General features: G+C 40.2%; 1 protein-coding gene across 1 annotated transcript; it reads right to left on the bottom strand.

The window, feature by feature from the left end:
• Nucleotides 1–1,070: 1,070 nt before the first annotated feature.
• On the bottom strand, nucleotides 1,071–9,826 carry F2R (coagulation factor II thrombin receptor). Its single transcript, XM_065657021.1, has 2 exons — nucleotides 9,584–9,826; nucleotides 1,071–2,476 (listed from the first exon to the last, which is right to left on the bottom strand). The coding sequence occupies exons 1-2, from the start codon at nucleotides 9,669–9,671 to the stop codon at nucleotides 1,281–1,283; spliced, it is 1,284 nt and encodes a 427-aa protein (XP_065513093.1). The 5' UTR covers nucleotides 9,672–9,826; the 3' UTR covers nucleotides 1,071–1,280.
• Nucleotides 9,827–12,762: the final 2,936 nt, after the last annotated feature.

Genomic DNA, 12,762 nt, shown 5'->3' with positions numbered 1-12,762 from the left:
TAGTTGAGAATGAAAATCTACAGAGGCCCTGGTAATGCAATACTTAATTATGCTTAAGTCTGTTAAGGAACAGAAACAAACTGACAAGACATCATGATTAGAATTTTATGTAACACTATATGCAGAAAGATTAGATTTCTTATCACTTGTGCTGGACTGAAGACAACTTTTACTCATTGCTGTACTTCTCAGCAGATTCCTATGGCAAACCGTACATTAACTGAATTCCCACTTAATTTGATTTTCATTTTTGTGTACAGTTCTGTTACCTACACACTCATTTCTAAAACTGAACTGCTGTTATTTGGCTTGTAGTAAAAGAATGCTACACAGGATGAAGTTAGCTATTGGGCTCTATACCACAGCATTGGACACAACGTAAAATATATAAAAACATCCAGACTTGGCAGGGAAAACGGATATTTACAAGTCCTCAACACACACGAAGATTAATCACATGCATGAAAGCACATGTTTGCAAATTGTGTAACAAGGTGATGAATACAGCTTTTTTGGTATATTTTCTGGAGTGTCATCCAATGTTGACTTCTTGTGAAATAAAATTTCCCAATTTTTCATGCAATTAATTGTGAAAAATACCACAATCCTAAACAAGATGTCTAGTGTACAATAACGGTAGAAACACCAAAAGAAAAGCTAGTTCTGGCTGCTGAGAGTTATGTCCCCTGACAGATTACACCAACGAACAGCTGGTTTTCAGTTGCTCACATTCCTAAAACCGTACAGAATGTTTTGGAGTATATAAAAATGTGAAATAAACAGTTTTGGCATCCCAGATGCAAAATAATGCTATGAAAATGAAGTTTACAGGTAATTCTAGAAATAATGACAATTAAGGAAAAAAAAAAAAAGAAGCCTGGAAAGATATTTTCACTTTCTTCAGGAAGTACTGGATAGAAGGAGTGGTTCCATAAGTAAGTATTTAATCAACCTGACACAGTTCAAAATCCTAAAATGGGATTTCATAAAACCCCTGCAATCAACTGAACTAACAATGCAAAGGATTTGTCTGAAAAAAATGAGTTTATTTGAAAAACATTCAACAGCTATTATTAAGAAATTACTTATCCCCTCTATGTTAACCTATTTACATATACTATATATATACATATACAGAGTTATAACTTGAATTGTGCATTACTATAATGAATCCATAGAACTATGTACTGTAAAAGAACTTGGTTTAAGGTTTTGCATTTCTTAGATATAATATAGTCTTTTTTTCTGTCTGAAATTAAGCATATGTAAGACACGTTATCTCAATGCATTGCTAGTAATTTCCTGTAGACACTGTTATTCACAGTAGTAGAACATGTACCTCTTCTACTAGTGGTGGACATTGACTGGCCACTGCTGTTACTACTGTTAGGATCAAAAGTCTTTTTACAGTTGAAGAGACTGAAAAGTTGTCTCTGATACTGAGAAGAAGCATAGTAGTAAATGAAAGGGTCAATGCAACAGCTAAAGCTGCTGATACAAACACAGAGTAGATAGGCAAAATAGAGATACTCTAAGCTATTGTCATAAGAAAAATTGATATAATGAGTTAACAGGAGGACATTTGTTGGTCCAAAGCAAATAACAAAAACAGAAAAAACAGCCACACACAAGAGCAAGGCACGTGTCTTCTTATTCTGTTTTGCGACTATGGTAGAAGAACTGAGACATCGAATAATACACACATAACAGACAGTAGAAATTATAAATGGTACTACAAAAAACACAGAAGAGAAGATGGAGAAGAAGTGGAGGTAATAGCCATGAAGTTCAGATTCTGTTAGCACATCGTGGCAAGTAGTTATATTTAACTTGGGTATTTCCATCGTTTGCTCTCTAATGAGAAAAGGTATAACCCCACATATTGCCACAAGCCATATGATGAAACATATCAGTGAGGCACGGGTTAATGTACGCCACCCAAGAGACTGCATGGGATACACCACTGCTAAGAAGCGATCAAAGCTTATGCTTGTCATAAGCATTATTGAACAGTACATGTTACAGTAAAAGGCAGCAGTGATGAAACGGCACATTTGAGGTCCAAAAACCCAGTCATTTCCAGAAAAGTGATAAGCTATCTTAAAAGGAAGGACGCTTACAAACAGGACATCCGCAAGGGCCAAATTCAGCATGTATACCACAGCTGGTTTTTCAATTTTCATTTTTTTCAGAAACACAAGTATCGCTGTGATGTTCAAAGGGAGACTCAGCACAAAGACTAACATGTAAACTGAAGGAACAAAACGTGTTAGCCATGGACTAGTGAGGTATCTTGCTGTTTGCACTGACACTGTTCGTTGCTCACGTAGAAACAATCCAGTCTGATTGGTGGCTCCTGATCCAACTTCCAAGTCATTTTCAGTATCACCTTCAGTAGGTATAAGGTCATCCTGGTCACTTACAGAAGAAATTACAAAACTTCTGACCCATGGTAAGCTGCCATTATATGGGGAGGCTGAAAAATAAGAAAATAGTAAGATTACTGAGCAAATACTTACGTGGTATGGTGAGTGAAAACATTTTTCAGGAAGGAAAGCTAAGATCATATTAGCAACACAAAATAATAAGGTTCATTCCTGATTCAAACTGCAGACTGCCCACAGATGTTAGTCCAGCCCTTTTTATTTTAGCTCTTGTTACAAGTCGGGGTAAGATATCCTCCTTGGTCTGCTATCTCTTAGCTTGGAAGCTTGTTATGGTAGTGACTCTGTGTGTAGGGACCCAATCTCATTGATATGATCTTCGGGTTACTTTAACACAAATCTAACAGTAAATTTGCCGCCCTTAAACTGTCTTTGCTAGACACTTCCTACAGTTTGTAAGAAATGAGGTGCTGGGATAAATACTAGCATTCATATACAAAATTCCCATTAGAAGTATTCATCACCAAAATAACAAAAAGTTAAAGTGCAACTCAAACATTAACTTACTGAAATATTTCTGTGTACTCTGGGGACATCTTGCTCAACACAATGGCCTCATCAAGACAGACGGCAGCAGCCTGCATGCAGCTTTCAAGGCAGATGGGGATCAACCTTTTGCTTGTATCAGACAGGTGGTCACACCTTGTACTGAAACATTTCCCCAGACCTACTTATCCTAGCCCACCGTGTGCATCATCGAGGACAGCATGTGTCCAGTGTGCCCTCAAGGCACTTCTGAGGACTGCCACTAGTGTTCCTCAAACAGCAGGGTCTTCTCCACCATGGTTCAGTGGCTATGACTGAGAAGTTTCAGGACAAAGTTTCTCTGCTTTTTGAATGTAGATGGAATGAGTCAGGAATTTAGCATGATAAAATGTTGAATGTGTGGTATAGGTTTATTTAGGTAAGAAAAACTAAAAACAAGCTGAAAAGTAAAAAAAAAAAAACCAAACCAAAACCAAACAAAAAACCAAACCAAACCACAACAACAGCAAAAATCCCAAACGATCAAAATAACTGCTTTAGACAATATTTCAAAAAATTGTTTGTATGGAGACTTATTTTGGAAGACTGTAGTTTTCAGCTTCAGCTTAATCTAGTTAGGCGTAGGATAATTCAAACATGTTATGGGCAGACAGAAGTGACAGAGTTACTGCTACTTAAGTATCGTTCATCTACTTAGTTGTGCAACTGATCCTTTGTTGAATCCTAGACAGCTAAAATAAAAAATGAAGGTGTGTTAGCTTAAATCAGTGAGCTGCAAGTACAGAAGCATGATTCATCCATCTAAGATGCTACTCATTAGAAGCAATTATTTGTTCTACAGTAATTCAAACCATTTTTTTATGCAGATAGGAACAAAAGCATCTGAAGGAGGCAGACGGCAAAGAGAGGAGTGGCTGCAGCTTTAAGCAGGCAGTTACCTTCCTTTGTGCTCAGGCTGTGGGAGAAGGGCCCTGCCCAGCTTGAATTTTGGTGAAATTCAGCCTTGAATGTGGGGTGAGATCAGAGGAGTGGTACGGAAATTTGGGGATATTTTAAAAGATGCTGTGCCATATATATCACACTGGGTCACTGCAGCATTCTGGGGGCAGAGGGACAAAAGAGGGAAGTGTTTGAGATAATGGCTTTCATATGCAAAGTGACAAGATTGCAACCTCTGCAGGCCATAAAAAAGAGCGGGATGAGAATTTCAGCCTAGGAGCTTGTTGCATAGACTACAGTAGGAACAATTTAGTACTTTTACCAAAACACAAACACACAGCAGTATGTGAGATTCAGTGTTTGCACAGAAGGGCACTAAATTTACACAAGGGTCTATTCTGCCGTCTGAAAGAGAATACTAACAAAAGGCAAAACTATGGATCCTTAATCTTTAATCTTACTTTAAACGTTTAGTCCAAACAGTTGGATGGCTCAAGGAATCAGCTCCTCATTCAGCAGTTCAGCTGCAGCACAAGTTATATGTAACCCCTAACTTCAGCCTGTGGCTGATACCAAATTGTTAGGTGATTTCCAGTACTTAATGATCATTGCAACAGAAATCTGTCACAACTGATATCAGCAGTATTCATCTCTTTTGGGAGGACTGTAATCATACCTGAATGAAAACAACCTAATTTCTCATGCCCAGAGGCTTGTCTCCATGACAGACATCAGTAATAGTGACAAAAAACAATACCTCTGGTATCTGCAGTACATACAAGTTTTAAGAATTCAAGACTTTAAATGCAGTGAATATATATTTCTTCCACTGACACATCTGAAACAGAAAATTTCTGAAACAGAAGACAATGATCCTCGTACCTGAAGGTCTACACCTCCTTATTGGTTTCTCCACAACCAAAGAACAGTGTGGAGAACCAAATGAAGAAGTGACACTGTTTCATGTGAAGATGGCGTGCTTCTGGGGAACAGAGATATAGATGGACTTGATGAGAGGCAGGGTAAACCTGTGTCTGGAGTCAGGAACTGTACTGCTAAGATGACCTCTGCATGATGTGGTAATTGAGGTGCTTCCAGCAAGCACCTCCCTCATCCCAGTATCCCTGTCCTTTGAAGGCTATGCTTGCACCTGAGCTAGCAGTGCCGCAGAGCCTCACTTTTTGAGGACTACGAGCAAACCAGCCAGAGTCACTGACCCTTAATGAGTCAGGTTGTCATCACTTAATGTGGAAGCTGTAGGTGGTAACCTGACCAATTTCTCATCAGTGACTCCTAACTTAGAACAGTGTGAAAATTTGCTAAAGGAAAAGAACGATGATTGGGCCAGTTACCTTTTATCGACTACTGACCTTTGTCTCAGCTATTGCTTGTAGTTATTTTAACATTGCTAATAATTCTAATAATATCCTGAGTTCTTGGAGCTAACTTACAAGTTTCTTAGATGAAAGGATTTAGAGTCTGCATTTCTCCATTATCAAACTTTTCTAAAAGTAGAATCCCATTACAATAATTCAGGCCATAAACATTTCATAAATAATTTTAGCTTAGTTATAATTCTCTGGAATAATACTTCAACTTGGCAGAAATTATGAGTTCTTTGTGTAAGCAAAGATTTCCTACGTTCAGAGTTGAACTCAACCTTGATGCTGTTAACAACACCTCCATGCTGAGTCCTGTGCTCAGTCCATGTCTCCATCTTGAATTTAGATGACATGAGGTACTACTTGAAAGCCAGCTGTACGGAAAAATGCAATGAGACCTCAAACTTGCTATTTCTTTGCCACTTGGTAATACAGAGTGAGAATTCAAACTTTTGTGATGAAATTCAATTTAATTTTAATTTAAAAGAATGATATCCACATATCAGTTCTTTTCCTTTGCAAAGCTGCCTGCACATTTGTATGACACAGTGTCACTGTATTATTAGAAAAAACAATAGTGAACTTCATGCTTTCTGAAACAGAAAGGAAGATAGTTACTGCCCTGAGGTTCTGGATTCCTTTTGTGTCAATGTTTATTTGAAAAAGCCAATGATCAGAGATTTATACACAGAAGAGAAGAGGATGAATTGATACCATCTTATTTCAAAAGATCTTCATGAACCTTGACAATAAACATAAAGGTCAGCAATGGGAAACAGGAATACCTATAATTTGGCATCGTACAAGACAGCCAATACATTAGCTCTAAAAACAAAACAAAACAAAACAACTCTTATAGAGCTGCAGCTATACCAGAATCTGTCAGATGTTCCTTTCTAGCTGTTTTAAAGCTGCAGATATAATTTGTCTAAAACATATTTCACTACAGCTTAAGTAATTTTTAATAATACAAATAATCTGTTAGGAAAACAGTGGTAAAGCTTGTATAATGATCATAAGTGTTCAGTCTTCTTATTTTTGCTAGGTTGTCTTTCAGTCCTTCTTGAAGAGGTCAAACCTCGTGGATTACTATTTTTATGACTAATAACTCTTCTCATTGCTGATCTAAGTAAGTTAACAGCTGTATCAAAGTCCTTGTAAAATATAAATAGGTATGAAAGAACAGAACTAAGAAACAAAGAGAGGGATAAAGCATTGAGGTTTTATCCTCATGGTGTGCAGTCAGGACACTAAACGATATACATACAGTCTTTGCTTCCAACAAGGACTTTGAAAGGCAAAAATTACGCAGAACCAGTACAACACTCAAATTGCCTGAAGTTTTCTTTTACTGCCTATGGTCTTTGCACTGATTCTCCAACAAGGACATAGAGAAATTATGTAAGTTTGGGATTGTTTGATTTTAACAATCTGTATTGTGCTGTTTTCCATCAAGTACTACATATTGCTGGTCTCACATTTAGCATATGCATATTCTGCTTAACCTGAAAGACACTGTGTTGTCTTTTTTTCCACAGAGCTATCTTATAATTTCCTTTCATGTCTACTTTAATATGCAATGGGCTACTGCACATACAGTTCTGTGAAAGGAGAAGTAGAGAGCAAAAAATATAATAGCTTCAACCAATATTAAAAAGCACTCTTGAGCTCCAGAAGAAAATTTTCAAGTATATCTCTACACCCATAAATCTGGACAGGATGTTGTAAAACAGCAATGTTTATGTACAGCGATGTTTATCTTTGTGAGGTGGAAAATTAAAGAATAGGCTCAAGCCAATTAAATATGTTCCCTATGTGCTGCTGCACGACAATTAATACCGATTTCTGGGCATTACTGATGAGAGCTGCCCCCATATCAGTCGCTTGTAACAAAAAGTTAGTTTCTCTTATCTCCCCTTTCTGTAATCCACAGAGATCAGCATCTAGGATCTTAATCACCCAGTGGCCCATAGATTAGGAACTCACAGGCAGAATGTGAAGGGCATCTGTTTATAAACAAGGTAAGACACAATCTTTTAGAACAGATGAGAAATTACTTGCTTTTGTAAAAATAAACACCATATTGTCTTAAAAAAAAAAATTGTTAGCCCACATGTCCATTTATACAGAATTCATTATTGTGCTACATGAATGATGTAGTAACAAGTTGAACACATTTTCTTAACACATTGTTTTCTTGCAGCCAGATGTCTGCTACTTTTTGCTTTTCTTTTTCAATGTCTTTCACCACAGGTGCTGCATTTAAGCAATGATAACATCTCTCTATCTCGCTGTCAGTGTCCCAATGCAGGGAAGTCCAGGAAGGTTCAGACCTCAGCCAGCACCCTCGGCAGCACCTGCCTGGCTAATCTGCAAGCACTAAGCACCAACCCACTGCTAAGCTATTGCTTTTTCATCTGCCCGCAGGACCAGCACGGGTCAGTAAATGTGATAACTGGATACTAAGGGACCAAGGGGAAAGCAGGGGAGAAGGTGCAGGTGCAAAGGCAGAGCAGACCTGGCAATACTGCAGTGCATGGGCGATAGGAATTAAGTACATTGTGGTGGAAACGGGGAAGGCTGTCCGGGACACTGGGGAAATTATTAGAGTGAGCACCAGGAGAGCAGAAGACATGTTCAGAAGGCCAGGCTTTATTAGTTCTACAACATGTGAACTCACTTGTTTTGAAGTTTTCTTTTTTTTTCCTAGTGATGTAACACAGTAACTATTTCAACCATTATTTCCTAAGGAAACAGCAAATAAATAGTGTAATTCGGAGTGCTCTTTAATGAAGACTGTAACAGCAAAAGGCAGGAACACAAGTTTCAATGTTTCCATAAACTGGAAGAATAGCACCCAACAGCCTAATCTTTTTTCTACCACTAACATGTACAGTGTTACACTTTTTTTTTTATAAGGACATTTTCCTTAGACTTTCAGTAGGAACATTATTGTAATTTCATCATTCCCACTTGTCCTTGTACCAAAAAGTTGTTCAGCCAAAATCATTTGCCCTCTGTCATACTTCTCTCTCAGCATAACTACAAAAACTAGCTCTGTCCCCTTTCAGACGTCATTTTAGTAGTCAAAGTATACCACACTCTGAAATTTCCCCTTAGCTGTTCCTCTAATCAGCCCTTTTCTGTATGTAGAGCTTGAACTGAGTCTTCCCGGCAAGCATGTCACAGGGTTATTTGTACAGCAGCACTAAGACCACTGTGCGACTGAAATGTTAAACTGATTTTTACAGAAAAAAAATTTTGCTAATCTCTAAATGCATAATCTTGCCCTTCGTATTGCTGTACTGCTACCAGAAACCGGGAGGTTTACATGCATGTATGTCTTCTCTTACCTTCCCTCAGCAGCTGCACAGTCAGACAAGCTCTGAGCTAGATGGATCCATGGTTTCACCAGTTACAACACTGAAGTTGCTATTAGTGCTTTTTCTAATTGAATAACCATGAAGCTTATCTATTTGGGGTGGATATTTTCAACTATTTCATGCTGATAGATCTTCCAAACTTTGTGCTACTTACAAATTCAGCTGGCAGTTTTATCTTCTGAAGCTGTTAATGAACAGCAATGCCAGTTTTTAAGGAAGTCCACCAGCACGTCTCACCAGCCTGGTCACTTCTTTCCATCATAACGTGCTATTGCCCAGCTACCTCCTTAGCCATGGGTCAACTATAAACCATTCTTCGCCATTAATAGCCTTACCTGTGTCATAGAATCATTTCAGCTGGAAGAGACCCTCAGGATCATTGAGTCCAACCATAATCTAACTCTAGCACTAAACCATGTCCATAAGAACCTCGTGTAAATGCCTTTTAAACACCTCCAGGAATGGTGACTCCATCACTTCCCTGGGCAGCCTGTTCCAACGCCTGTCATTGTGTCTTTCTCAGATCTATATATTTCAGATATATGACATTCCCTTTATTCAGAAAAATAGTTTTCAAAAAGTATCTGACGTTGCTTTACCCAGACTAACTTTATGTTTTAGCTTGTTCTCTTTCTGCTGTGAGAACAAACCTAGAGCTGTGTTTCACAACGTCAAAGAAAACTCGATCCTAGCATCCAATTAAAGCTTCGAAGCAGGGGACCCTTGACGTGCCGAGCAACGGTGCTGTGGCTAACGCATACTTCCCTTCCCTCTGCCAAGGCAACCGGCGGGGCCGCCGCCCGCAGCTCGCCGGACGGCCGAGCTCCCCGGCCACCGCGTCTCGGGGGACCCCATCTGGGACGGCAGCGCTCAGGCCCGGCAGGGCCGGGGCGCCCCTCCCCTCCCGTCCCCAGCGGCTCCCCCGTGCGGGGCGGAGGCGGCGACTCACCGACACGGGCGGCGGCGGCGGGCGGCGGGCGCGGGCAGCCGAGGAGCGCCAAGGCGTACAGCAGCGTGGGCAGCGGCCCCGGCACCATGGCCTCCGCGCCGGCGGGGAGCTCCCTTCGCCCGGCCGGCCGGCCGGCGCAGGGGAACGGGAGTGCAGGAGAGCGGCGGCAGCCAGAGGCTGAGAAAGGGCCGCCCCGGGGCCGCCGAGGCTTCCTCAGGCGGCAGGGGAGGCGGGGGCGCCATCCTGCCGCGCCCCCCTGGCGGAAGCGGGGCAGAGCCCGCCGCCCCCGCGGCACAGCCGCCCGAGCGGCGGCCCCCGCGCTGCGGAAGCGGCAGCAGAGGGAGCCGGGACCCAGCTGAGAAACGGGAAAGGGTCGTGCGCTCGGGCAGAGTGAGAAGTCAGGAGGGGCAGAACAAAGGGTTAGTGCTAAGTTTGCCAGATTTTCGTTGTGCAATCCAAATTGCTAATGCCCCACAGGAGCACAGTTACAAGGCCAGTTGAAGTACATGCATTGTTCGTAAGTGAAAGATCCCACTCATTCAGAAAAGCTGCTTAATACCTAGATCTGCTTTGCATAAAGCAGACAACATCAAGCTGCTTGTGTTGCATGGGTTCAATAAGCTGCCTGCTCTACAAATACGGGACAACTCATCATGCAGGTTTGCAATCCTTAGGTCGGAAGCGGTGCCACCCTGGAACTCCAGCAGCGTGCGTCATCTTGGACAGGAAAGCTTGTTCTGTCCTTCAGAGCTGCTTATGATTCAAGAGATGGTTGAAGCAAAACCTAGATGAAAGCTATAGATGAAAATATTTCAGTAACTTTGCAGCTATTATTTAGGGTCTTGTCTTTGAAAGTGTTTCTTCCTCTGCTAGTTTGAGTGCTTTGAATTCCTTAGGTCTGTAATACAGTCAAAAGTTTTAAAAGTGGATGCTGGAGTGCTACGACATGCTGTCCCATCTTCAGCTGTGTATCCTGTTTACACCAATATAGACATAAAAGGTGGAGGGGAAAGCTTCATTTAGCATGTGCTCATGTGTATGAAGTGCCTTTATTACCGCTGAAACACTGACCTTTGCTCTTAACTGAGAGTAGAGACTCTGGAAAATCACATATGTCTGATCACAAGTACTGGCCCCCAGTAAATTCTAGTCTTTGCTTGCTCTACACTGTTCTTCCTGCAGCCTACCACTTTCTATGTGTTATAGCACTGTTAAGGCGGCCTCAATTTGTATAAAGCAAGAGGAAGTAATAAATACAAGTTTTACAGCTGACCAGCCTGTCATCCCCAAACACACTAGGGAGGCCGCACAAAACAGTTTATACTTATCACGAACTATTATTTTTCATTTATCTAGAAAACAGTGTAATCAGAGATAATTTCTTTTAATCTAATTGGGAAGAAAAAGTGAAGCCATTCCTAGCCATTCCTGTGGTGTCACAGCTTTATAAAAATACCCCAAAATAACTCTTCAAAATTTCTAAATCCAAAATAGGAGTAAATCAAGTGTCAGTCTTTCTTAAAATAAAAATGTCTATAAATGTTATACCAGACTCTGGGAAAGCATATGTTTTCAGTATTTGTATTTTTGAAGTTTCAGAAGCCTTAGCCGGTGGACCAGTGCTTGGTGGATAAACCGGTTTGTGAAAGATATAAAGGGAAACTCAGATTGTACCTTAGTTGTGGATATAAGGAACAGTAACAGGGCTATGTCCTTTCATATTTGTAAATTAGATTACTATGAATGTAGCAAATGAATTAAAAAAACAAACTGTGTTAAGTTTTGTATGCATACAGGAACAAATTTATTTTTTGTATCTGATAGTTCTGCAAGTAGGCTTGTTACTTTTCCTCTAGATAAACTGACTGTAATGGCAATGAAGAGTTCATGGCTTTTAAAACTTTTTACCTGTTACCACTTTTTAATTCTGGTTCTTGCACCTTTTACAGAGCTTTGTTTGTAAGCAGAAGCATGTAATAGGACAAAACTTCATTCTTGCAGAACTCACCAGATCTACCAAAAAAAGCTTACAGCTATCTACTAAGATTGCTACATCACTCCCATTTGGGGAAGGAACTATCTTTCTGCTGTTTAATACACAGATTACCCTGGTGCATGCCTGGAGTTGTGCTCAAAGAGGACAAGGTTGGAAGCATCTCTCAGAGGCAAAAATCAGTCCTCCAGGAAGAGGGTTGTCTATCTAGTTATGAACTTCTTCAAAACAGATGTGCCTGTCGGTCTCTGAATTTGCCATTAGAAGCAAGTTTGTTGTGTTGCTCCCGTGTTTTTTGAAAGACAGCTAAAGGAGGTCTGCAGATAAGTGGAAAGTGAAACAGAACAAAGCTATTGCTTACACTGCCTGCTTGGCCAGAAGACAGAAGTTCTGCAATTTTGTGTGTAGTTTTGGAGCTTTAGAGCCCCAGAATAGATAAGTTCCAAAATAAACTAAGTTAGTTGCCAGGCCCTCTTAGCCAACTCTAAATACACATGGCAGAAAAATGCAAGCTGTGGGGCTAACAGACTGAGTATTGGCTATTTCTGTTCACTACCGCTGGTTAAGGATGACAAAGTTGAGAGGCAATAAATGAAAGAACATAGCAGCTGTTTAACTTTTAATTAGGTACATTAGCTGTTTTAAAGTAGTCCAGCGTTCAAATTTAACGCCTTACATAAATATTTCTAGTAAGTACAGTAATTTTTTCATCTTGTATACTTCCACAGATCAGAATACCAGCTAAACTCATAGTCTATGTATCTGCCACTGACTTTACACCATTTTATTCCACCTTCAGAATTATTGTTTAATATTTGCTTTTACAATGTATGGCAGAGTGCCTCACTGTCCATCTTTGAAAATGTTTGTCATAAGGAATGTGAGAGTGGGAAATATTTCTCTTGGTATATGTGTTTGTCACATTACCTGCTGGACCCACATTTGCTCTGTAGATAGTTCATCAGCAAAATCACTATCATGTTCAATGGCATAAAGGCCACGACATCCTACCCAAAGTGTACTGTGAGGACAATCCAGCTTAATTACATTCAATTTTATAACGACACTGAAAGGAAAGTTCTTTCACTACCGTCTGGATTGCTGCTTTAATGATTCTTTTAAATGAAATTTAAGGAACCAAACCAGTTTAATTAAGCAATGTTTATTTAACATAGAACAATCTCCA

Source organism: Caloenas nicobarica, chromosome Z, assembly GCF_036013445.1.
Source record: "Caloenas nicobarica isolate bCalNic1 chromosome Z, bCalNic1.hap1, whole genome shotgun sequence".
NCBI classification, from domain to species: Eukaryota; Metazoa; Chordata; class Aves; order Columbiformes; family Columbidae; genus Caloenas; species Caloenas nicobarica.
This window is presented reverse-complemented; position numbering and strand designations above follow the sequence as displayed.